Source organism: Mobula hypostoma, chromosome 2 (genome assembly GCF_963921235.1).
Source record: "Mobula hypostoma chromosome 2, sMobHyp1.1, whole genome shotgun sequence".
Classification (NCBI taxonomy): Eukaryota; Metazoa; Chordata; class Chondrichthyes; order Myliobatiformes; family Myliobatidae; genus Mobula; species Mobula hypostoma.
Window position 1 is genome coordinate 120601835 of NC_086098.1, and position 26575 is coordinate 120628409.

Sequence of the window (26575 nt, forward strand, 5' to 3'; positions counted from 1 at the left end):
AGCACAGTATAGGCCCTTTAGTCTACAATGTTGTGTTGACTTTTAAAGCTACTTCAAGATCAATCTCACCCTTCACTCCCACGTAGCTCTCCATTTTTCTTTCATCCATGTCGCTATATCTGTCGGATGGGCAGACCTGCAATGGCGATTAACAGGAGCTCCTGTGAGCTCACCTGCTGAAACAGCTTAATTTCTACCTTTGATGCCTCTCTTTTTCCTTTTCAGGGTGGATGGGGTTGCTGAGTTCCACCAGTGTGTTGTGAGTGTTGCTTTGACCTCAACATCTGCAGAGTATTTTGTGTTTACAGGGTGGATGGGGTACTGTCAGAGTTCCTAAACTGGAGTTAACCTACGACTTCAGTTCTTTGTGCTGGTGGGACCTGCTCCTGGGGCTCACGACTGGCCACTTTTTGAAATCTCAAGGATGTGGCCTAGAAGACATGCATGTCTTTGGGGTTCCAAGGCTTTACAGCCCTGTGGACAAGCTGATTCTATGCCAGTGCCACTGAAGTGTCGCAAAGGAAAACATAACATCAGGAACAGTGGACCAGCTGTCAGAGGCTCTGTATTCAGTGAAACATGTGCTCTCTCTCTCTCATTGATAGAAGAGAGTTTGTTGTTAATTCTTGAGTTGGAGAGTTCTGAATAAAGTCACGTGGCAGACTTTTTCCATCGCAAGTCAGCGAGTTGTTTTATTATGTCTCTCCTCTCACTGAATGGGGGACACCTCTCTTTCCCTTTATTAAGGAAAGAGAAAGCATGTGGTATGTCGAATTGTAGGGTGAATGATTAGTTTTTATTTACTTTATTTCATGAGATACAGCATGGAAGGGGGCCACACCACCCAGCAATCCCCTGATTTAATCTGAGCCGAATCACGGGACAATTTTACAACAACTAATTAACCTACCAACCAGTATGCCCTTGGACTGTGAGGGGAAACCGGAGCACCCGGAGGAAGCCCACATGGTCCCAGGGGGAACGTACAAACTCCTTACAGGCAGTGGTAGAAACTGAACCTAGATCATCTGTAATGTAAAGCTAACCACTACACCACTGTGCCAACCCACTGTTGTACTGCAGATCATGGTCTTTCTTGGGGGCTTTGCTATTGCTTGCTTGGTGGGTGAAATGTGCCTTCCCACCGATCTCCCTCCCAGCACTTATCCTTGTAAGCGGAACAAGTGCTACACATGCCCTTACACTTCCTCCCTCACCACCATTCAGGGCCCCAGACAGACCTTCCAGGTGAGGCGGCACTTCACCTGTGAGTTGGCTGGGGTGATATACTGCGTCCAGTGCTCCCAGTGCAGCCTTCTATATATTGGTGAGACCCGACACAGGCTGGGAGACCATTTTACTGAACACCTACGCTCTGTCCGCCAGAGAAAGCAAGATCTCCCAGTGGCCACACATTTTAATTCCGCGTCCCATTCCCATTCTGATACGTCTATCCACGGCCTCCTCTACTGTCAAGATGAAGCCACACTCAGGTTGGAGGAACAACACCTTATATTCCGTCTGGGTAGCCTCCAACCTGATGGCATGAATATTGATTTCTCTAACTTCCGTTAATGCCCCTCCTCCCCTTCACACCCCACCCCTTATTTATTTATTTAATATATATTTTTATTCCCCCCCTTTTTTCTCTCTCTGTCCCTCTCACTATAACTCTTTGCCTGCTCTCCACCCTCCAGGCTCTCCTCCCCACTTCTCTTTCTCCCCAGGGCTTCCCGTCCCATGATCCTCTCCCTTCTCTAGCTCTTAGATCCACCCCTGCCCTCCTGTCTTCTCCTATCATTTCAGATCTCCCCCTCCCCCTTTCAAATCTCTTACTATCTCTTCTTTCAGTTAGTCATGACGAAGGGTCCCAGCCCGAAACGTCGACTGTACCTCTTCCAATAGATACTATCTGGCCTGCTGCGTTCACCAGCACTTTTTATGTGTGTGTTGCTTGAATTTCCAGCATCTGCAGATTTCCTCGTGTCTGTGAAATGTGCCGATGCTTTTTTTGCTGAAGTGGGGTTGAAGGAGGGTTGTTGCTTTGTTGCTGCTTGTGTGTGGAAAAGGGGAGTAGGGGGGCTTTGGGGTTCTAACATTTTTACTGCCACTCATTCTTTGAGGCAATCCTCCATTTTTGTGGATATCTGCAAATAAGAATTTCAGGATGTATATTGCATAATTGCTCTGATATTAAATGGAATTATTGAGCTATATTGAACTATCTAAGAGTTCCTTAAAATTCTCTCCCTCCATCACCAGCCCTGGCAGGGTATTCCATGCACTCACCACTCTGTAAAAAATCTACATCTCACATCCCCCTATACTTTCCTCCAATCACTTTAAAAGTATGTCCTCTCGTATTAGCTATTGCCACTGGGAGGACACAGCCTGTATACTCTCTGCCTCTTATCTCTATCAAGTCCCCTCTCATCCTCTTTCGCTCCAAAGAGAAAACCCCTAGCTCGTTCAGCTTTGCTCATAAGACATCATCATGGTAAATCTCCACTGCACTCAATCTAAAGCTTTCACATCCTTCCTATAATGAAACAAGCAAAACTGAACTCAATATTCCAAATATAGTCTAACCAGAGTTTTATAAAGCTGCAATATTACCTTGCAGGTCTTGAACTCAATCCCTCTATAAATGAAGGCCAACACACCATACCTTCTTCACCAATCATTCAAATTACATGGCAATTCTGAGGGATCTGTGGATGTGGACCCCAAGATCCCACTGTTCCTCCACACCGCTAATAATCCTGCCATTAACTTCATACTCTACCATCAAATTCCACCTTCCAAAGTGTATCTATCACTTTACACAATCTGGATTGAACTCCATCTGCCACTTCTCAGCCCAGCACTTCCACTACTACTTCTTCTATTACCACCAACTCCAAGGCCAGTCTTTCAAGTTGTCCCCAGGCGTAACCCATCTTCTTGGTGTCTGCTTCAAGGTCACATTGCCAGGTGATTTTTGGCCAACCTCTCTCCCACTTTCCCTGAAGATTCCATATTAGTACTTGCATAACACAGCATGTGTCCTATCCATCCTTGTAATCCTGTCCTTAATTATTCCTCCGCTGGTAGCTGGTGTGTTCTCTGCCATTAATCAGTGTTGCTTAAGACTTACAGCCAGCAGATCCACAGGATTTTCCTTATAGAGCTATTAATAAAAGTTTGCACTTTCCTGATGAAAGTCTTTGTTCTCCTCCAAGTCTCTGCCCCAAAAAGAACTGACTTCACATTGGAATTGAACAGCCTAACTTAGTGCACTGTGGCAGCTCCTTGAAGCACCAGATGATCTTGAGCTGGATTAAGGCTGCCGAGCTTTACCGATCCCTGCCTTGACATCCGTATCTGTTACATCCTGTCTGTTGATGCCACTACCCAGATAGATGAAGGCTTCTACCTCGTGGACTTCCCTCAAGAATGACAGGGTCGACAGAGGTCGAGTTGATCCTGAGGACTTTAGTTTTCCCTTTGTGGATGATAAGGCCAACTTTCCTTGGTGGTTGCCAGGTCTGTTGTCCCCCCCACCCCCCCCCACAGCAGTTCTGTACTCTTCAATGTCCCATTGTAACCCTCAACAACATTCTACACTATCCACAAGTCCACCAACCTTTGGGCCATCTGCAAACTTACTAACCCACCCTTCCATTTCCTTGTCCAAGTAATTTCTTAAAAAAATCACAAAAAGCCAGGGTCCCAGAACAAATCCCTGTGGAACACCACAAGTCATGGACCTCCAGGCAGAACATGCTCCATCTATTCCCATACTCTGCCTTCTGTGGACAACTCAGACTTCACACAGCCAAGATTTCCTGGTTCCCATAGCTTCTAACGTTCTGAATGAGCCTACCATGGAGAACCTTGCTGAATGTCTTACTAAAATCTATATACATGACATCCATTGATCCACCTTCATGAACTTGCTTTGTCACCTCTGAAAAAGTCAATCAAGCTTGTAAGGCACAAACTGCCTCTTACAAAAGCCATATTGACAATTCCTAATCAAGCTATGCTTCTCCAAATGCTCATAAATCCGATTTCTAAGATTACTCTGCAATAGTTTTCCTACGACTGTTGTACGACTTACTGGTCTATAATTCCCAGGATTATCCCTGAAATTATCCGTCCTGACGAAGGGTCTCGGCCTGAAACGTCGACTGCACCTCTTCCTAGAGATGCTGCCTGGCCTGCTGCGTTCACCAGCAACTTTTATGTGTGTTGCCAGGATTATCCCTATTACCTTTCTTGAACAAGAAATAACATTTGCCATGGAACATTCACCTGATACTATCTTGTGGCCAGTGAGGACACAAAGACCTTCGCCAATGGCTCACCAACTCTTCCCTTGATGGCTACAATAAGCTGAGGTATATCCCATCCAGACTCGGGGACTTACCTATCCTAACGTTTTTTTCCATAAGACAATAAGACAAAGGAGCAGAAGTCGGCCATTCGGCCCATCGAGTCTGCTCCGCCATTTTATCATGAGCTGATCCATTCTCCCATTTAGTCTCACTCCCCTGCCTTCTCACCATAACCTTTGATGCCCTGGCTACTCAAGATACCTATCAATCTCTGCCTTAAATACACCCAATGACTTGGCCTCCACTACTGCCCGTGGCAACAAATTCCACAGATTCACCATCCTCTGACGAAATAATTTCTTCGCAATTCTGTTCTGAATGGGCGCCCTTCAATCCTTAAGTCATGCCCTCTCGTACTAGACCCCCCCATCATGGGAAACAACTTTGCCACATCCACTCTGTCCATGCCTTTCAACATTCGAAATGTTTCTATGAGGTCTCCTCTCAGTCTTCTAAACTCCAAGGAATACAGTCCAAGAGCAGACAAACGTTCCTCATATGTTAACCCTCTCATTCCCAGAATCATTCTAGTGAATCTTCTCTGTACCCTCTCCAACATCAGCACATCCCTTCTCAAATAAGGAGACCAAAACTACTCACGGTACTCCAAGTGAGGTCTCACCAGCGCCTTATAGAGCCTCAACATCACATCCCTGCTCCTATACTCTATTCCTCTAGAAATGAATGCCAACATTGCATTCGCCTGCTTCACTACCGACTCAACCTGGAGGTTAACCTTAAGGGTATCCTGCACGAGGACTCCCAAGTCCCGTTGCATCTCAGAACTTTGAATTCTTTCCCCATTTAAATAATAGTCTGCCCGTTTATTTCTTCTGTCAAAGTGCATAACCATACACTTTCCAACATTGTACTTCATTTGCCACTTCTTTGCCCATTCTTCCAATCTATCCAAGTCTCTCTGCAGACTCTCTGTTTCCTCAGCACTACCGGCCCCTCCACCTATCTTTGTATCGTCAGCAAACTTAGCCACAAAGCCATCTATTCCATAATCCAAATCGTTGATGTACAATGTAAAAAGAAGCGGCCCCAACACGGACCCCTGTGGAACACCACTGGTAACCGGCAACCAACCAGAATAGGATCCCTTTATTCCCACTCTCTGTTTCCTGCCAATCAGCCAACGCTCTATCCACGTATGTAACTTTCCCGTAATTCCATGGGCTCTTATCTTGTTAAGTAGCCTCATGTGTGGCACCTTGTCAAAGGCCTTCTGAAAACCCAAATATACAACATCCACTGCATCTCCCTTGTCTAGCCTATTGGTAATTTCCTCAAAGAATTGTAATAGGTTTGTCAGGCAGGATTTTCCTTTAAGGAATCCATGCTGAGTTCTGCCTATCTTGTCATATGCCTCCAGGTACTCCGTAACCTCATCCTTGACAATCGACTCCAACAACTTCCCAATCACCGATGTCAAGCTAACAGGTCTATAATTTCCTTTTTGCTTCCTTGTCCCCTTCTTGAATAGCGGAGTGACATTAGCAATCTTCCAGTCCTCCGGAACCATGCCAGAATCTATCGACTTTTGAAAGATCATCGCTAATGCCTCCGCAATCTCCACAGCTACTTCCTTCAGAACACGTGGGTGCATTCCATCTGGTTCGGGAGATTTATCTACCTTTAGACTATTCAGCTTCCTGAGTACTTTCTCTGTCGTAATTGTGACTGCGCACACTTCTCTTCCCTGCCACCCTTGAGTGTCTGGTATACTGCTGATGTCTTCCTCAGCGAAGGCTGATGCAAAATGCTCGTTCAGTTCCTCTGCCATCTCCTTATCTCCTATTACAATTTCTCCAGCATCATTTTCTATCGGTCCTATATCTACTCTCACCTGTCTTTTACTCTTTATATACTTGAAAAAGCTTTTAGTATCCTCTTTGATATTATTTGCTAGCTTCCTTTCATAGTTCATCTTTTCCCTCTTAATGATCTTCTTAGTTTCCTTTTGTAAGCTTTTAAAAACTTCCCAATCCTCTGTCTTCCCACTTATTTTTGCTTCCTTGTATGCCCTCTCCTTTGCTTTAACTTTGGCTTTGACTTCTCTTGCCAACCACGGTTGCATCCTTTTCCAATTCGAAAATTTCTTCTTTTTTGGAATATACCTGTCTTGCACCTTCCTCACTTCTCGCATAAACTCCAGCCACTGCTGCTCTGCTGTCTTTCCCGCCAGTGTCCCTTTCCAGTCAACTTTGGCCAGTTCCTCTCTCATGCCACTGTAATTTCCTTTACTCCACTGAAATACCGACACATCAGATTTCGGCTTCTCTTTTTCAAATGTCTCAGTGAACTCAATCATGTTATGATCACTGCCTTCTAAGGGTTCCTTCACCTCAATCTCTCTAATCACCTCCGGTTCATTACACTGTACCCAATCCAGTACAGCCGATCCCCTAGTGGGCTCAACAACAAGTTGTTCTAAAAAGCCATCTCGCAGACATTCCACAAATTCTCTCTCTCGAGATCCAGTGCCGACCTGATTTTCCCAATCCACTCGCACGTTAAAATCCACCACAATTATCATAACACTGCCCTTCTGACAAGCCTTTTCTATTTCCTGTTGTAATTTGTAGTCCACATCACTGCAGCTGTTTGGAGGCCTATAAATAACTGCCATCAGGGTCCTTTTACCCCTGTGATTTCTTAGCTCAACCCACAAAGATTCTGCACCTTCCGATCCTGTATCACCTCTTTCTAATGATTTAATATCATTTCTCACCAATAAAGCCACGCCTCCCTCTCTGCCTACCTTCCTATCCTTCCGATACACTGTGTATCCTTGGACGTTCAGCTCCCAGAGACATGCATCCTTTAGCCAGGTCTCAGTGATGGCCACAATATCATACCTGCCAATCTGTAGCTGTACGACAAGATCATCCACTTTATTCCTTATGCTGCGTGCATTTAAATATAACACCTTAAGACTAGTGTTTGGTACTTTTCGCTTTGATTTCACTGCAACTTTATTGCACTGCAACTCATCCCAATGGCTACAAATTTGCCCCATCACCTGCCTGTCTTTCCTGCTCACTATCTTAGATTTATTTCTGTTTTCCCCTTCCTCCGCTCTGTCATTCCGGTTCCCATCCCCCTGCCAAATTAGTTTAAACTCTCCGTAACAGCTCTATTAAATTTTTCCGCCAGGATATTGGTCCCCTTCGGGTTCAGGTGTAACCTATTCTTTTTGAACAGGTCATACTTCCCCCAGAAGAGATCCCAATTATCCAAGAATCTGAAGCCCTGCCCCCTGCACTAGTATCTCAGCCATGCATTCATCTGCCTGATCCTACTATTCTTGCCCTCGCTAGCACATGGCACAGGTAGCAATCCCGAGATTACTACCCTGGAGGTCCTGCTTCTCAGCTTCCTTCCTAACTCCTGGAAATCTCTCTTCAGGAACTCCTCCTTTGTCCTATCTATGTCATTGGTACCAACATGTACCAAGATAACTGGCTGCTCACCCTGCCAACAGTGCCTCTTTCTTAGCCTCGACATATTCCAGCACATTAACCTATTCTCATTGGCCTTGATCATTCATGCCAGTCATCCTCCTGTTCTTCATGTACTTGTAGAACACCTTGGGATATTCCTTAATCTTACTTGCCAAAGAATTCTCATGTCATCTTCTAGCTCTCCTAAGTCCTTCCTGGCTACCTTGTAACATTCAAAGGTCCTGTCTGATCTTTCCTTCCTAAACCTTTAAGTATGCTTCTCTCTTCCTCTTGACTAGATGTTACATCTCTCTTGTTAACCACTATTCCTTCACCCTAGCATCCTTTCCCTGCAACAAACCTTTCCAGAACTCCTGCAAGTGCTCCCTAAACAAGCTCTACATTTTAGTTGTACATTTCCGAGTACCTCTGTTCCTACTTTATATTCCCAAGTTCCTGCCTAATAGCATCATGATTATCTCTATCTCAATTAAATACCTTTCCATACCATCTGTTCCTATCCTTGTCCAAGGCTAAGCTAAAGGGTCAAGGAGTTGTGGTCTCTGGCCGAAATGCTCACCCATCGAGAGATCCATCACCTGAGCAGGCTTATTGCCCAGTACCAGATCCAGTATGGCCTTTCTCTAGTCAGCTTGTCCACATACTGGATCAAGAATCCTTCCTGGACATACCTAACAAACACTGCCCCATCTAAATCTCTTCCACTAATGAAGTGCCAATTAATATTAGGGAAGCTGAAGTCACTCAAGACAAAATAAAACCCTGTTATTTTCCCACTTTCCAAAATTTGCCTACTGGTTTACTTATCAGGCTGTTAGGAGACCTATAGAATACTCATGATAGAGCGATTACTCCCTTCCTGTTTCTGACTTCCACCCACACTGACCAGTAAATGATCCTCTATAACGTCCTCCCTTTCTGCAGCGGATTAGCAATGCCACTATCCCACCTCTTCTGGCTCCCATCCTGACCCTTTTGAAGCATCTAAACCCTGGAGCACCCAGCAGCCTTCTCTGCCCTTCTGACAGCCAAGTCTCTGTAGTGACCACAACACTGTAACTCGAAGTATTGATCCATGCTCTTAAGTTCATCACTCTTCTTATTGATACATTTTGCATTAAACATATTTCAGCCCATCAAACTGCAGTGCATTATGCCCTATTTACTGCCTATCCTTCCTGACAGTCTCTCTACACGTTGTATCTACCTTTACACCAACTGCTCCATCATATGACTATCAACTCAGGTTAACCCCACCCCCCCAACCCCATCAATCTCATTTAAACTTTCCCCAACAGTTCCAGCAAACTTCCCTGCAAGGACATTGGCTCCTATCAAGTTCAGATGTAACCCGTCCCCTTTGTTCGGGTTATATCTTCCCCAGAAGAAATCCCAATGATCCACAAATCTAAAACCTAGATTTTTATATTCAATGGCAACAAAACTCTTTCACTGCTTTTTCCACCTGTACTGCCATCTTCAAAGCTTTATTCAAAAATACCTCCTAATCTCTGTTCTTCAGCACATTATGGTGAAGGATCAAGGCAATCTATTTAAATTACCATCACTTTAAATTTACCTCAGGCCCACTGGAAGCCTCTGATGTTCATAATTATGACAGCTCATTGAATCCAGAAGATTCCTTCATGACATTTATAATTTCGTACCTTCTAAGCAGAACACACCAAGCTAAGGTAACCTAGTAGTACTTAGTAAAAACAGAAAAGTATGAAAGTCAGAAAGTACAGGAAAATGGTCTTAATAAATATTGCAACAGGGAAACCCCTGAAATAATTCTGCAACCTAAACTGAAAACTTAAGGACAATGCTTGACCTCAAGTTACATTGTTAACGCAGGAGATTTCAGTGAGATTTCAATGAAGGCAATTTCTATCAACAACTGCAAGCCATTTCGTTCTGCAACAAATGTTCTTAAAGAAATAAAATAAATATACTAAACTGCTACAGATTGGTTTTGAGAGGACTGATCATTACAAAAACTGTTTCCAGTCACTCTTATATGTGTCAGTTGGACACACAACAACTTACTTCGTCATCCAGGCTCTCAAGTTTCCTATCGAGCTGCTGCAGCCTGTAGAGGTGAAACTCCTGCTGTAGATCATTTGACTCAGTGAGATTCTTCAACATCTGTTGAGGGTACCTGCTAGGGAAACAGGTCCCAATATGATCGATCACAGCTCGCTCCAGCCACACTTTGCCCTGGGCCAGTAGCCGATCAGCCAGATAGTACCTATGAAAGAGAAACAGCAGCTGAGAGAGAGAAAAAAAAACACAAAAATGTACTTTTGGAGTGGCTGTTAATATTTAGTAGTAAAAGTAGGTAAGAGCTCCTCAAATCAATGCAACTCACATGGTAAATGTGCTCCTACAATCCACAACCTCTGTCAGGGACAGCAGGTATGAGGGAACCTCACCCCAGTTCCCCTCCAATTTGCACAAAATCCTGATCTGGAAATTGCTGAAGTGAATTCTGATACCCAACTGTGGGAACACCTCAAGGACTGCAGCAGTCCAAGGCAATGACACACACCTTCTCAAGGACAGTTAGGAAGGGCAATAAATGGCAACAATGCCAAATCCTAAAAACTAATATTAAAAAAATCCTCTCAATTCAGGGTCATTGAATTTTGACCCAGAAACATTTAATTTTAACTGGTTAAAAAATTTAGAACAACAAAATTGAAAGTGACGGCATTCTTAACTGATGGTAGTGATTTGGAAGTTGTTGAAGAAACCTTGGCAAGTTGCTGCAGCACATGGTCATCTGAGATAGTGATGAGGGCTGTGCAGGATGGTTGAAGAATCAAATAGTAGGTATGCATTTTTATAATCCATACAAATTACCTGTAGAAATGTTCAAAGGTGTTAGCAAGTTCGAGTCCTGAAAGGAACAGCATTGGCTCCAAGACCTGCTGCAGCTGGTTTAGCGTTTCCACATTACTTATGTTCATTTCACTTTCTTGAATCCGTCGATCAATGTACTGTGCAAATTGCTCACTAACCTGAAGAATAGAGTTACATTTAGAGCAAGATCCTTTACATGAAAGTTGCCAACTTTGTTCATATCTCTTCCAGTTTCCTTTACTCGATTCCTGATAGACTGTTCCTTTCCTGACCCCATTACAAAAATTGGAGATGCATCCCAAAGAATTCTTGGCATCCTCCCTTTCATGACTACAATAAGTCTTCCCAAAACACATCCCTTTTCCCTGCAAACTGCTACTGCATCTTTTTTTTTTACAAATACCCTGACTGCAGCAATGCTGCTCAAATCCTAGCCTGTTACTCAAAACTTTAAACATCTCCTATCAGGATCTCATCCTTAATACAGCAGTGGAAAGATTTTCCATCTGTCATAATAATTCAGGATGCACTGGAATTTCTCCTAGTTAAATATGGGATAAACTGAAATGACTATTTCCATCCCGACTGATTTTATCCTGCTCCTCTGCCACTTTCACCCAATACCCAGGTATTGTTAACAAAATCTGTCTTTGAACATCATTTCTTCTCCATCACAAAGAACCCATTATTCCACCCCTGTAACAGAACGCTACCTGTCAATGCTCCTACCTCAGCTTATGACTCATACAAATTTTACCTAGCTAAGAAACTGAAAATATCAACACTTACTTAAACATAATCCTTTTATTTATGCATAAGATGTAGCTGTATCTAGCACTTAAAGCAGAGAAAGTTAGAAATTAACAACATTGGTTGGTCAGATTTGGTGAAAATGGTAGATGTGTTTTCCTGAAGGACAATAGTGAGAGGATCTTTTCAAAAACCCTGTACTTTCATAGTTTTCATTACAGATAACAGTTGTCTATTAACTTAAGCAGAAAAACCCTTAAGTAATAACAACTTTCAGACCAGTCCAACAATTCTTTTATTTCACATCTTAGCCTTCTAATGATTTCCATATTTCTCCAATTATTTTTCTGCCTTCTTTGGGCTCATACACCCCGTTTGTTCTTAGACATCTGTTCATTTCCTCAAAAATTCCCTATCCCTCAACCGGGCCATCACCCTTTCTTCTCAATAGTATAGTTTCCTGTCTAAGCTTTCAGTCATTCCAAATAATATTTTTATCGTTAATTCAGTTGAAACCAATTTCACAATAAACCAGGAAAAAGAATGGTGAAGAATACTGTACATACACTGAAAGGAAATGACTTACAAAATATAATTGAAAAAATAATTCTCCAGCAGAGGTAACAAGCGCAGCTGATGTATCCGAGTCTGCACCAGTGGAAGCACAATAGATGTATGTCACTCCAAGATTTTGTGTGACACTACAGAAGGTCAGTGTCACTCAGTCTTTACCAGTGGCAGCACAGACCATCTTTGGAAAGTCAATCTTTATTTTTACCATCAATATTTTTATAAAGGTCTTTCATTTGAGAATATGTCATGCTGCTAGCTGCAGGTTTAGGGTGAAAGGTGATATATTTAAAGGGAGTCTGAGGAGGAACTTCTAAACCTTCTCACTCATGTACTAGAATGATAACAACTCACGATTTTCCCTAGTTCTAACGTGTTTACATTCTCGCTTACCATAATGTTGTAATATTCCTTATATGCTATCAATCTCCAGAGGAGAGATGCAGGACTGTAGCATTAAAATTTGGAAAAATAATTCATATAATATCAACACACAGAAATTTATCCATTTCTAACCACCAGAACTACTAGTCAAACTCAGCAGAGCAGATTCTGTATATTCACACCATCTTGTTCCCAAGGTTGAGAATCAAGAACTTGAGGAGAAAGGTTTAGGGTGAGCAGGGAGAAAATTAACAGGAACCTGAGAGGCAACTTTCTTTCCAGCCAGAGAGTGGTCAGTATATGGAATGAGCTGGAAGTGGTTGAGGCGAATACTAAAAAAAACACTGGACAGATACATGGATAGGAAAAAATTTTAAAGGGATATGGGCCAAATACAAGCAAATGGGAGTAGCTGAGATGGGTTTTCTTGGTCAACATGGACTTGCTGGACCAAAAGACCTGCTACCATGTTTCGATGACATATTTCTTTCCAACACATCTCTTTCCAATTTCATTTTTCTCACATAGGCATTGACTTTTAGTTGTATTGTTTTTATTAAACATAAGTGGAGGCCTAATAATAATCCAACGTCTGTGAGACCGAGTTGGTCTTAATTGCTATCAATTCTCATCCTTTCACCGAATAAGATTCTGCGGAGTTGAATGGTTAGTAAATGTACAGTAGCTGAACAAGTCATGTGTTTTTCTGTATGTATGGTAACACTGGCAAGGTCAGCATTTGATGCCCATTCTTGCCCAGAATTCCTATAAAGTGATTAGTTGGACAACATTTAAGAGACAAGCATATTTCTTTGGATCCAAAGGCCAAGGCAATAGCAGGAGAAAGAGTTCAAAAAAAGTGAGCGGGTCAGTCAAGACATTCTGCCACCACAATTTCTGAAGAGACCTTGAATTGCATAGCAAGACACAGTTCAAAAGAAGCAAGTGGGGGCAGTCAGGGCATATTGCACGTCACAGCTCCCATGGAGATGTTGCAGTGTGCGTAATTATAAAAAGTTAGGTTCAGAAGCAGCATGGCCATTGTGTGAATGGGCCAGTGTTAGAGTGGGCTGTTTAGAGGCTTCGGTAAGGAGAGTAGATTTTTCTTTCTTGCTTTCTATTGTACAATTAGAGCAGTGGGGATGCCAGGCAAGGTAGTGAAATACTCTTCTTACAGGATGTGAGAAGGCAGACAGACCTCTGATGACTACACCTGCAAAAAGCGCATCCAGCTAAAGCTTCTTTCAGACTCTGTTAAAGAATTGGAACTGAAACTGGATGAACTCCAGATCATTTGGGAGGCTGAGGGGTTGATCAGCAAGGCATACAGGGAGATTGGTACACCCAAGGTGCAGGACACAGGTAACTTGGTGAATGTCAGTAGATGGAAAGGGGACAGGCAGCTAGTGCAGAGTACCTCTGTGGATGCTTCCTTCAAAACACGTATACTGCCTTGGATACTGCTGGGGAGGATGACCTAGCAGAGGAAACCCACAGCAACCAGAACTCTGGCACTGAGTCTGGCTCTGTGACTCAGAAGGGGAGGAGGAGAAGAGTGCAGATTCATTGCTTAGGGGAAAAGACAGGAGGTTCTGTGAGCGAGAACAAGATTCCCCAATGGTATGTTGACCTAAAAATGCTAGATTAGGGACATCTTGGACCTAGTCCACAGCATTCTTAAGTGGGAGGGTGAGCAGCCAGATGTCGTTTTCCATGTCTGACCCAATGACATGGGTAGAAAGGGTGATGAAGTCCAGCAAAGTGAGTTTAGGAGTTGGGTGCTAAACTAAAGGACAGGACCTCCAGCATTGTGATCTCAGGATTGTTATCCATCCAACATGCTAGTGGGGCCAGAAATAATAAGAAAAGACAATTCAACACAGGGCCAAGGAGGTGGTGCAAGAGGGAGGGCTTCAGATTTCTGGATCACTGGGGTCTCTTTCAGGGAAGGTGTGACCTATACAGAAGGATTGGTTTGCAGCTGAACTGGAGGAGGACTAATATCCTTGTGGGAAGGTTTAGTAGTGCTGCATGGAAAGGGGCTTTAAACTAGAGTTACGGGGAGTGGGTGGGAACCAGAGCACTAGAGCAGATAATGGAGTAGTTGTGGGGAAAGATGTTGTTAACTTACATGCATACCAAGTCACAAATCCAAAGGAGCATGGTGGGACTAATGTTCTGTGTTGTGTACATTTCAACACAAGGAGTATTGTAAGAAAGGCACATGAGCTTAGGGCATGTTCAGCACCTGGAATTATGACACTGTGGCTATTAGTGAGACTTGGTTGCAGGAGGAGCAAGACTGGCAGCTCAATGTTCCAGGGTTCCATTGTTTTAGATGTGTTAGAGTGGGAAGGATTAAAAAGGGAGGGGTAACATTACCAGTCAGGGAAAATGTCATAACAATGCTCACAGGACAGACTGGAGAGCTCATCTACTGAGGCTACCCGGATCGAACTAAGCAGCAAGAAAGGGATGACCATGTTAATGTGGCTATATTATTACCACCCAACAGTCCGTGGGATTTAGAGGAGCAAATCTGTAGAAAGATCGCAGGTTGTTACAAGAAACATAAAGTTGTGATAGGAGGTGATTTTGACTGGACTCCCATATTATAAAAAGGCTGGATAGGCTAGAGTTTGTCAAATGTATTCAAGATAGCTTCCTTAATCAGTACATGGAGATTCCAACTAAAGAGTGCAATACAAGATCTCCTACTAGGGACAGGGTGGGTGACAGAGGTTTGTGTAGAGGAACACCTTGCGTCTAGTGATCATAATACCATTAATTTCAAGATAATTATGGAGAATAATAGGTCTGGTCCTCAGGTTGAGAATCTAAACTAGAGAAGGGCCAATTTTGATGGTATCAAAAAGGATCTGGCAAGTGTGCATGGAACAGGTTGATTTCTGACAAAAGGTGTACTTGGTAAGTGGGAAGCCTCCAAAAGTGAAATTTTGAAGGTACAGAGTTGTATGTTCCTGTTATAATAAAAGGTAAGGATAACAGGTTTATGGAACTTTGGTTTTCAAGAGATATTGACGCCCTGGTTAAGAAAAAGGAGGTATGCAGCAGGTGTAGGCAGGAAGAAGCAAATGAGGTATTTGAGGAGTCCAAGAAATGCAAGCGAAGACTGTACGAATTAAGGAGGGCTAAAAGAAGGCATGAGATTGCTCTAGCAGACAAGGTGAAGGAGAATCCCAGGGGCTTCCACAGATTTATTAAGAGAGAAAGGACAGCAAGAGACAAAATGGTCCTCTGGAAGATCAGAGTGCTCATCTATGAATGGAGCCAAAAGATAAGTGAGAGATCATAAATGGAATTTTTGCATCTGTATTTACTTGGGAGACACACAGCGTCTACAGAAGTGAAGCAAAGAAGCTGTGAAGTCATGGACCATATTCAGTTTACAGGGGAGGAGGTATTTGCTACCTTGAGGCAAATTAGGGCGGATAAATCACTAGGGCCAAACAAGGTTTTCCCTCAGACCCTGTGGGAGGCTGGTGCAGAAATTGCAGGGACCCGAGCAGAGATATTTAGAACATCCTTAGCCACTGGTAAAGTGCCGGGAGGTTTGGAGGATAGCTAATGTTGTTCTGTTGTTTTTAAAAGGCTCTAAGGATAAGACAGGTAATTATAGGCTGGTGAGCCTGACATCAATAGTGGGTATGCTACTGGAACATATACTAAGAGACCAGATATACAAGTATTTGGAAAGAAAGGGACTGATTAGGGATAGTCAATATGACTTCATGCTTGGTAGGTCATATTTCACTGATCTTACTGAATTTTACGAGCAAGTTACCAGGAAAGTTGATGAAGGCAGAGGATGTTGCCTGCATGGACATAAGGTATAGGAGCAGAATTAGGTCATTTGGCCCATCATGTCTGTTCTGCCATTTCATCGTGGCTGATCCGATTTTCCCCTCAGCCCCAATTTCCTGCCTTCTCCCCGTATCACTTCGAGCCCTGACCATCAAGAATCTATCAACCTCTGACTTAAAAGGGCTGTGTTGAATATTAATACAAACAATGGCAGATGGATGATTAGTCTGTTTCAATGTTGTAATTTTGAAGTCAAGCTGTCAATATTTGGTGAGGGTTCAGCAAGCCACTGCCATCCTAGAGAACAGGATTTCAACACAGTTACTTTAATGGTGATCAACCTACGTGCATAGCAGTGAGGTGGGATAGCTGGAGAAATGCTGCAGAGAAGCCCTTGCGCAATGCCAATACAAAGGCAGTCTGTTGCCCAAATAGTTCTTCCATAGCATTCTTCAGCTTTAGGTATATGTCCCGGTAGCGTTCAACAAAATTAGGGGAATTCCATGCCCCATCCAGGAATCGTTTAACCTAGTGAGGGAAAAACAAAGCAACAAATTATGAAATGCATGCATTCAAAATGTGCAGTCTGTCATTTAATGAACATGTGAAATTTTCCTATCTCCTCCCCATTCCACTACCATGCAATGAATTAAAGCACCATTTTTTGATCTGAAATTACATGAAGGAAACAGTAGGACAAAGCACCGTCTAATTCATTCCACCACCTGATCTCTGCTAATCTGATCATAGCCTCAGATGTACTTTTTGTGAATTCCTCCACATTAAACACTTCCAATAATTTCTCCTCTACAGAACTATGAAAAGGTAGAAAATTTCAAAGTTTTGAAAAGAAATTCCTCCTTATCCCAGCTTTAAATAGGTGACTTCTAATTCTGAAACTATGCTCTTTAGTTCCATTCCTCCAAGAGTACAAACATCTCATTATTAACTCTATTATGATCCCTCAGCATACTGTATGTTTAAAAAAACCACTTATAAACTCTGATCAGCATTGACCCAAACTGCTTCACCTCTCCTCATAAATCAATTCCTTCATGGAATGAAACAACCATGGAAGCTCTTCTGAAAAACTTCAAGTGCACTGTTCTTTAAATTAAGAGGCCAAAATGGTATGCAGCCCTCTAAATACAGACACACCGATGTCCTGTACACCTGCAGCATCTTCCTTATGTTTGGTACAACACACCTTTTACAATTAAATCCAACATTCTGAGTTTCATGTACCAGGACTGCCTCAGCAATGTGTAGTCAATATCCATTTAAACAATATTCTGCTTCTTCCAATCTTTATACAAAAACAGATATCCTCATATTCCATTTGGCAAACTTTTGCCCACTCACCAAGTAAAAGTCTCCTTACAGATTCTGTGAACTCCTCAAAAGTCAGTTTCCCAACTTGGTATCATCAGTAGATTTGAGAATGATACACTTGCTAATTTTACCCAAATAATTAAAATAGATTGTAAAAAGTCAGGATCCCAGCACCTTCTTGGGATACCCAACTAGTTACAAAAATGATCCATTAATCTCAACTATGTTTTCTGTTAGTTGGGTAAATGTTCATTCCTCGTAGCATTGCTGTGTATGTGGCCATTTACACAACAATATCATTAATAAAAACGCTAGAGACTGGAGCTGTTAACAGGGGCTTTTACTTACGGAACCCGAACTGAACACATGTTTACAGATCAATACAAGCCCAATAGCGCATGCTCAATAATGTGTTACTACAGCATAAAACAGTCCCATATTATACAGTCGGCTATATGGTACACTCCTCCCCTTTTATTTTAAAAGTGTATCAACTGTTTTTTTTAGGGGCACTACGCTAAACAAATACTGTTACAAATACTGGATGTGTACCCTTAATATACAAATGCCCACCAACTGTTTAATTAGTAACTTATTAATATGAAATTATAACAAAGTAACGTAGTAATAATAATTATTATTATTATAGCTGAAGTCTCTGGGGAGAGGGGGCTTCTCTGCCTCTCTGGGTAATGTCTGCCCTGCAACGTTTGATTTGGGGAATTAGTCTCCACAGGTACATCAAGCGGGTCCTCAACACTGATAACAGGCTTATCTGCGGGCGAGGCTGATGTGGGTACATCAGGAGTGTTTGCTTCTATGTCCAGGGAGGCAGGGCAAGATGTTGTTGTGTTTTCCACCTGAGCATCCAAGACTTGATCCACATGACATCTCCATACATTCTCTCCCACCTGTACTCTATACATCAGTGGCCAGTCAATGGCGGAAATTATACCCGGCTGCCACTTTTCAGTCCGGTAATCCCGTGCAAGAACTGACTGTCCCACATTGAAGCTCCATGTTGACTTAGCATTCAAGTGTTTGAACTGTCTGTTCTCTACATCACGCCATACACTTGGTTTGAGAAGATCCATGCAGGACCTCAGGTTCCTGTTCAGAAACATCATCGCTGGAGTCTTGTTAGTTGTTGCATGTACTGCATTACAATAGGCAAGGAGGAAGCTGTCTATCATGTGTTGTGGTCGATTTTCACTGTCCCTTGCCTTGAGGGCTATCTTGAATGTCTGTACAAATTTTTCTGCCAAGCCATTTGTAGATGGATGGTAAGGAGCCGACGTAAAGTGTTTGATTCCATTGTTCTTCACAGAACTTTGGAATTCTTCAGAGACAAATTGTCGTCCATTGTCTGTGCAGATTTGCTCTGGAATGCCATTCCGGGTGAACATGGTCTTCAGCGCTGTAATGGTCTTTTCCGATGTGGTTGTCTTCATTTTGGTTACCTTTGGCCATTTGGAATGTGCATCAACAGCAATTAAAAAGATAAGAGTCCATGAATGGTCCAGCAAAGTCGATGTGCACTCGCTGCCATAGTGATGAAACACAGAAACATAGAAACAAGGTGCAGGAGTAGGCCATTCGGCCCATCGAGCCTGCACCGCCATTCAGTATGATAATGGCTGATCATCCAACTCAGAACCCTGTACCAGCCTTCCCTCCATACCCCCTGATCCCTTTAGCCACAAGGGCCATATCTAACTCCCTCTTAAACATAGCCAATGAACTGGCCTCAACTGTTTCTTGTGGCAGAGAATTCCACAGATTCACTACTCTGTGTGTGAAGAAGTTTTTCCTAATCTCGGTCCTAAAAGGCTTCCCCTTTATCCTCGAACTGTGACCCCTCATTCTGGACTTCCCCAATATCGGGAACAACCTTCCTGCATCTAGCCTGTCCAATCCCTTTAGGATTTTATACGTTTCAATAAGATCCCCCATCAATCTTCTAAATTCCAACGAGTATAAGCCTAGTTGATCCAGTCTTTCATCATATGAAAGTCCTGCCATCCCAGGAATCAATCTGGTGAACCTTCTTTGTACTCTCTCTATGGCAAGGATGTCTTTCCTCAGATTAGGGGACCAAAACTGCATACAATACTCCAGGTGTGGTCTCACCAAGGCCTTGTACAACTGCAGTAGTACCTCCCTGCTCCTGTACTCGAATCCTCTTGCTATGAATGCCAGCATACCATTCGCCTTTTTCACCGCCTGCTGTACCTGCATGCCCACTTTCAATGACTGGTGTATAATGACACCCAGGTCTCGTTGCATCTCCCCTTTTCCTAATCGGCCACCATTCAGATAATAATCTGTTTTCCTGTTTTTGCCACCAAAGCGGATAACCTCACATTTATCCACATTAAATTGCATCTGCCATGAATTTGCCCACTCACCTAACCTATCCAAGTCACCATGCATCCTCTTAGCATCCTCCTCACAGCTAACACTGCCGCCCAGCTTCGTGTCATCCGCAAACTTGGAGATGCTGCATTTAATTCCCTCGTCTAAGTCATTAATATATGTTGTAAACAACTGGGGTCCCAGCACTGAGCCTTGCGGTACCCCACTAGTCACTGCCTGCCATTCTGAAAAGGTCTCGTTTATTCCCACTCCTTGCTTCCTGTCTGCCAACCAATTCTCTATCCACATCAATACCTTACCCCCAATACCGTGTGCTTTAAGTTTGCACACTAATCTCCTGTGTGGGACCTTGTCAAAAGCCTTTTGAAAATCCAAATATAGCACATCCACTGGTTCTCCCCTATCCACTCTACTAGTTACATCCTCAAAAAATTCTATGAGATTCGTCAGTCATCATTTTCCTTTCACAAATCCATGCTGACTTTCTCCGATGATATCACCACTTTCCAAATGTACTGTTATCACATCTTTGATAACTGACTCTAGCATTTTCCCCACCACTGATGTTAGCTAACCGGTCTATAATTCCCCGGTTTCTCTCTCCCTCCTTTTTTAAAAAGTGGGGTTACATCAGCCACCCTCCAATCCTCAGGAACTAGTCCAGAATCAAAAGAGTTTTGACAAATTATCACTAATACATCCACTATTTCTTGGGCTACTTCCTTAAGCACTCTGGGATGCAGACCATCTGGCCCTAGGGATTTATCTGCCTTTAATCCCTTCAATTTACCTAACACCACTTCCCTACTAACATGTATTTCTCTCAGTTCCTCCATCTCACTGGACCCTCTGTCCCCTACTATTTCCGGAAGATTATTTATCTCCTCCTTAGTGAAGGCAGGACCAAAGTAGTTATTCAATTGGTCTGCCATGTCCTTGCTCCCCATAATCAATTCACCTGTTTCTGTCTGGAGGGGATCTACATTTGTCTTAACCAATCTTTTTCTTTTCACATATCTATAAGAGCTTTTACAGATAGTTTTTACGTTCCCTGCCAGTTTTCTTTCATAATCTCTTTTCCCCTTCCTAATTAAGCCCTTTGTCCCCCTCTGCTGGACTCTGAATTTCTCCCAGTCCTCAGGTGAGCCACTTTTTCTGGCTAATTTGTATGCTTCTTCTTTGGAATTGATACTATCCCTAATTTCCCATGTCAGCCACGGGTGCACTACCTTCCTTGATTTATTCCTTTGCCAAACTGGGATGAACAATTGTTGTAGTTCATCCATGCGATCTTTAAATGCTTGCCATTGCATATCCACTGTCAACCCAATTTGCCAGGCTATCTTAGCTAATTCATGCCTCATACCTTCAAAGTTACCCTTCTTTAAGTTCAGAACCGTTGTTTCTGAATTAACTATGTCACTCTCCATCTTAATAAAGAATTCCAGCATATTATGGTCACTCTTATCCAAGGGGCCTCTCACGACAAGATTGCTAATTAACCCTTCCTCATTGCTCAATACCCAGTCTAGAATAGCCTGCTCTCTAGTTGGTACCTTGACATGTTGGTTCAAAAAACCATCCCGCATACATTCCAAGAAATCCTCTTCCTCAGCACTCTTACCAATTTGGTTCACCCAATCTATATGTAGATTGAAGTCACCCATTATAACTGCTGTTCCTTTATTGCACACATTTCTAATTTCCTGTTTAATACCATCCCCAACCTCACTACTACTGTTAGGTGGCCTGTACACAACTCCCAGCAGCATTTTCTGCCCCTTAGTGATATGCAGCTCTACCCATATCGATTCCACATTCTCCTGGCTAATGTCCTTCCTTTCTATTGTGTTAATCTCCTCTCTAACCAGCAATGCTACCCCACCTCCTTTTCTTTCATGTCTATCCCTCCTGAATATTGAATATCCCTGAATGTTGAGCTCCCATCCCTGGTCACCCTGGAGCCATGTCTCTGTGATCCCAACTATATCATATTCATTAATAACAATCTGCACTTTTAATTCATCCACCTTGTTACGAATGCCTCTTGCATTGACACACAAAGCCTTCAGGCTCACTTTTACAACACTCTTAGTCCTTATATAATTATGTTGAAAAGTGGCCCTTTTTGATTTTTGCCCTGGATTTGCCGGCCTGCCACTTTTACTTTTCACCTTACTACTTTTTGCTTCTACCCTCATTTTACACCCCTCTGTCTCTCCGCACTGGTTCCCATCCCCCTATTGTGAACTAACCTCCTCTCTCCTAGTCTCTTTAATTTGATTCCCACCCCCTAACCATTCTAGTTTAAAGTCACCTCAGTAGCCCTCGCAAATCTCCCCGCCAGGATATTAGTCCCCCTCGGATTCAAGTGTAACTTGTCCTTTTTGTACAGGTCACACCTGTGCCAAGAGAGGTCCCAATGATCCAAAAACTTGAATCCCTTCCCCCTGCTCCAATCCCTCCGCCACGCATTTATCCTCCACCTCATTGCATTCCTACTCTGTCGCGTGGCACAGGCGGTAATCCCGAGATTACTACCTTAGCGGTCCTTTTTCTCAACTCCCTTCCTAACTCCCTATATTCTCCTTTCAGGACCTCTTCCCTTTTCCAACCTATGTCATTGGTACCTATATGTACCACGATCTCTGGCTCCTCACCCTCCCACTTCAGGATATCTTGGACACGATCAGAAATATCCCGGACCCTGGCACCAGGGAGGCAAACTACCATCCGGGTCTCTGGACTGCGTCCACAGAATCGCCTATCTGATGAGGGCCACTCCCACAGATGGAGAGGAGCTTGTGGTGTGTTCTGGATCTTTTGAAATCCACAGCAGTTCTTGGTCACGTTCTCAATTTGTTTATTGATTCCTGGCCACTACACATAGGCAGGGGCAAGACCTTTCATCTTCGCGGTACCCAGGTGCCCCTCGTGCAGTTCCTCCAGCACTCTGGTGCGTAACTTGGGAGGAATCACAACTCGTGAGCCACACATTAGTGTTCCCCGACACACTGACAACTGCTCCTTACTCGATGAGAAGGCTGGAAAGAGTGTGTTACCCCACGCTGGCCATCCCTTTTCCATGATGTCATACACTTTTGACAATGTCGGGTCGTTGCGTGTTTCCCTTTCAATGAGGCTGTTTGTTACTGGTAATTGTTCAACTATTGTTGTGTGAAAGATCTCTGCTGAATCCATTTGCATAATTACCTCAGAAGTGGGCAGTGGTAAATGTGACAAACCATCTGTGTTGCTTGGTCCCCTTGTGTTCGATGTCGTACCTGTGACATCCTAAGAAAAGGGACCATCACTGTAGCCTTTGCGTTGTCATCACTGGAATGCCTTTTCTTGGATTGAAGATTGACACGAGTGGCTGATGGTCAGTCAACAGAGTAAACTTTTGGCCATACAGATAGTGACTAAATTTCTTGACCCCCCACACAAGGCTTAGGGTCTCTCTGTCAATCTGTGCGTAGTTGCATTCAGCTGAAGTTAGGTGTTCTTGAGGCAAAGGCTATTGGTCATTCGGAGCCATCAGGAAACTTGTGCGATAACACGGCTCCTATCCCATGGGGCGAGGCATCACAAGCTGGTCAGATAGGTAAGGAGGAATCAAAGTGCGCGATCACCCAGTCTGAAGTTATGAGTCTTTTAGTTTCTTGAAACGCTTTCTCACAGCTCTCAGTCTACTTCCATTGTGTCCCTGCCTGTAATAATGCATTTAGTGGGTGTAGTACTGTGGATAGGTTAGGGAAGAACTTGTGGTAGTGGTTCACTAGACCAAGATATGTTCTCAGCTGAGAGACATTTTCAGGTGGTGGTGCCCTAAGCACCGCTTCTACCTTGTCTTGAGACATGTGTAAGCCATCCTTGTTGATCGCATGCCCATAGTATGAAATTCCCTTTTTGAGAAACTCACATTTCTATCAATTAGCTCTGAGCCCATATTCTCGTAACCTGGGAGCACTTGTTTTAGGTTAGAAAGATGTTTGTCGTCATCTTTGCTGGTGACAATGATGTCATCCAGGTAACACTGAGTCCCTGGAATCGCCTGCAGAACCTGGCCCATTGCACTTTGCCAGATTGCAGGAGCTGATGCTATCCCAAACACCAACCTGTTGTACTAATAAAGTCCTTTGTGTGTATTTATTGAAGAAGTGACGGCGGAGACCTCGAGGTGCCCCAGACACTTCCCCAGAGCGACTACCGTAAAGCCCCGTTGGTGGCCATCCACAGTTGCCAGAAGTGAGACCTCTGTTGCTGACCTCGGAAATCGAGCCTGAGGCTCGGCTGGAGCAGAGGCCTCCACAACCATGACTCGGTTTACGGGGGAGCCCAGCCATCTGGGACTAAATGTCGGCTTCGGGGCCTGACCCAATCAACAGCCCGGGCCCCCAACAGCTGAAAGTGGCAGTGGAGTCTCCACCGTTACTCGGCCCGACCTGGTGCACACGACGACGCGACCAGCCGATCAGATTGAAGCTGAGGGGCTTCAGGGTCCCTATGCCCACCATCCTACTGGCTAATGTGCAAGCCATAGAGAACAAGGTAGATGATCCTAAAGGGAGACTCACCTACTGCAGGGAGATGCAGAACTGCTGTGTATTCTGTTTCACCGAGACCTGGCTCTCCCCTGCCACCCCCAACAGTGCCATCCCACCGGAGGGATTTTTGATCCATTGGATGGACCGCACGGCGTCTTCAGGCAAGACGAGGGGAGGTGGTGTCTGCCTACTGATCAACACTGGGTGGTGCTCGGACACAGTGGTACTGACAAGCTCCTGCAGCCCGGACCTGGAACACCTGTCGGTAAAGTGTCGTCCCTACTATCTGCCACAGGAATTCACCTCGGTCATACTGACAGTGTTCTACATCCTTCCCAGGCGGACGTGGAGTGTGCTCTGAACATACTGTATGCCAAAGTCAATGAACTTGAGACCAGGTATCCGGAGGCTTTGCTCATTACAGCCGGGGACTTTAACCAGGCCAACCTCAGAAAGGCGCTGCCAAAGTTATACCAACATGTCTCCTGCCCCACTAGAGGCCCGAATATACTTGACGACTGCTACACAGCAGTCAAGGATACCTACGGTTCCGTCCCACGACCTCACTTCAGAAAATCAGACCATCAGGCCATACTCCTCCTCCCAGCTTACAAACAGAAACTGAAGCGGGAGGTCACAATGTCAAAAGTAGTGTCACGTTGGATGGAGGAAATGGATGAGGTCCTCCGTGACTGCTTTGAATCGGTGGACTGGTGAGTATTCAATGGCTCGGCAGCTAACCTCAATGAGTATGCCTCAGCTGTCACGGACTTTATTTGGAAATTTGCGGAGGACTGTGTGTCTCACAAGACGATCCGGGTATTCCCCAACCAGAAACCTTGGATGAATTATGAGGTCAAGTCCCTTTTAAAGGCTAGAGCTGCGGCTTTTAGGTCCGGGGGTACCAGTCGCTACACGGAATCCAGGTGTGAACTCCGGAAAGCCATTATGGGCGCCAAGAGGCAATATTGAGGCAAGTTGGAAGCCCAGGCTAACCAAAGGGATGCCAGCAGACTATGGCAGGGTCCAAATGAGATCACTGCGCGCAAAGAAAAGGCTGGGAATATCAATAACTGTGGCGCTTCTCTTCCTGACGAAATTAACATATTCTACGCAAGATTCGAACAGAAGAGGAGCATCCCGCTCCCTCCAGATGAACCGGACTTGGTGGCATCGAGATTCATCGTCACCAAGGACGTTAGAAGGGCCTTCCTGAATATAAATCCAAGGAAAGTGACGGGTACAGATGGCGTCCCAGGATGCGTTCTCCGGGCCTGTGTAAGCGAGCTAGCTGGAGTGTTTGCTGATATCTTCAACTGCTCCTTGTTTCAGTCTAAGATCCCCTCGTGTTTTAAGAAGGCAACGATAATCCCAGTGCCGAAGAAGAGCAAGGTGGCATGCCTGAATGACTATCGACCTGTGGCTCTGACATCAATTGCTATGAAGTGCTATGAGAGATTGGCTATGGCACACATCAACCACAACCTACCGGTCAACCACGATGCTTTGCAATTCGCCTACTGGAGCAACAGGTCAACGGCAGATGCTATCTCTCTGGCCCTACATTACTCCTTAGAACACTTGGAGAATAAAGACTCATACGTAAGGCTCCTTTTCATTGACTACAGCTCTGCCTTTAATACCATCATTCCAAATAAACTGATTCCTAAGCTCCGGAACCTGGGCCTTAGCACTCAGATCTGCAGCTGGATCTTCAACTTCCTCACAGACAGGACCCAGGCTGTAAAAATAGGGGACAAGCTCTCCTCTACAATCACTCTGAGCACCGGTGCCCCACAAGGCTGTGTACTCAGCCCCCTGCTGTACTCACTGTACACCCATGATTGTAAAGCCAAGTTTCCATCGAACTCAATATTTAAGTTTGCTGCTGACACAACAATTGTAGGCTGTATCTTGGGTAATGATGAGTTTGAGTACAGACAGGAAATTAAGAACCTGGTGGCATGGTGCGAAGACAATAACCTCAACGTCAGCAAGACGAAGGAATTGGTTGTTGACTTCAGAAGAAGTAGAGGACTGCACGACCCAATTTACATCAGTGGTGCGCAAGTGGAAC

The 26575-nt window shown here is 44.0% G+C and overlaps 1 protein-coding gene across 6 annotated transcripts in view; it reads right to left on the bottom strand.

Annotated features, from left to right (window-relative positions):
* Positions 1–26575, bottom strand: part of LOC134342426 (cullin-9) — a 318694-nt gene that overhangs the window by 73375 nt on the left and 218744 nt on the right. For all 6 annotated transcript variants that reach the window (XM_063040545.1, XM_063040547.1, XM_063040543.1 and 3 more), the window contains exons 22-24: positions 16589–16771; positions 10715–10872; positions 9899–10100 (exon numbers count right to left, since the gene is read on the bottom strand). In XM_063040545.1, coding sequence (XP_062896615.1) covers positions 9899–10100; positions 10715–10872; positions 16589–16771 — 543 coding nt within the window. The remainder of the gene's footprint in view (positions 1–9898; positions 10101–10714; positions 10873–16588; positions 16772–26575) is intronic.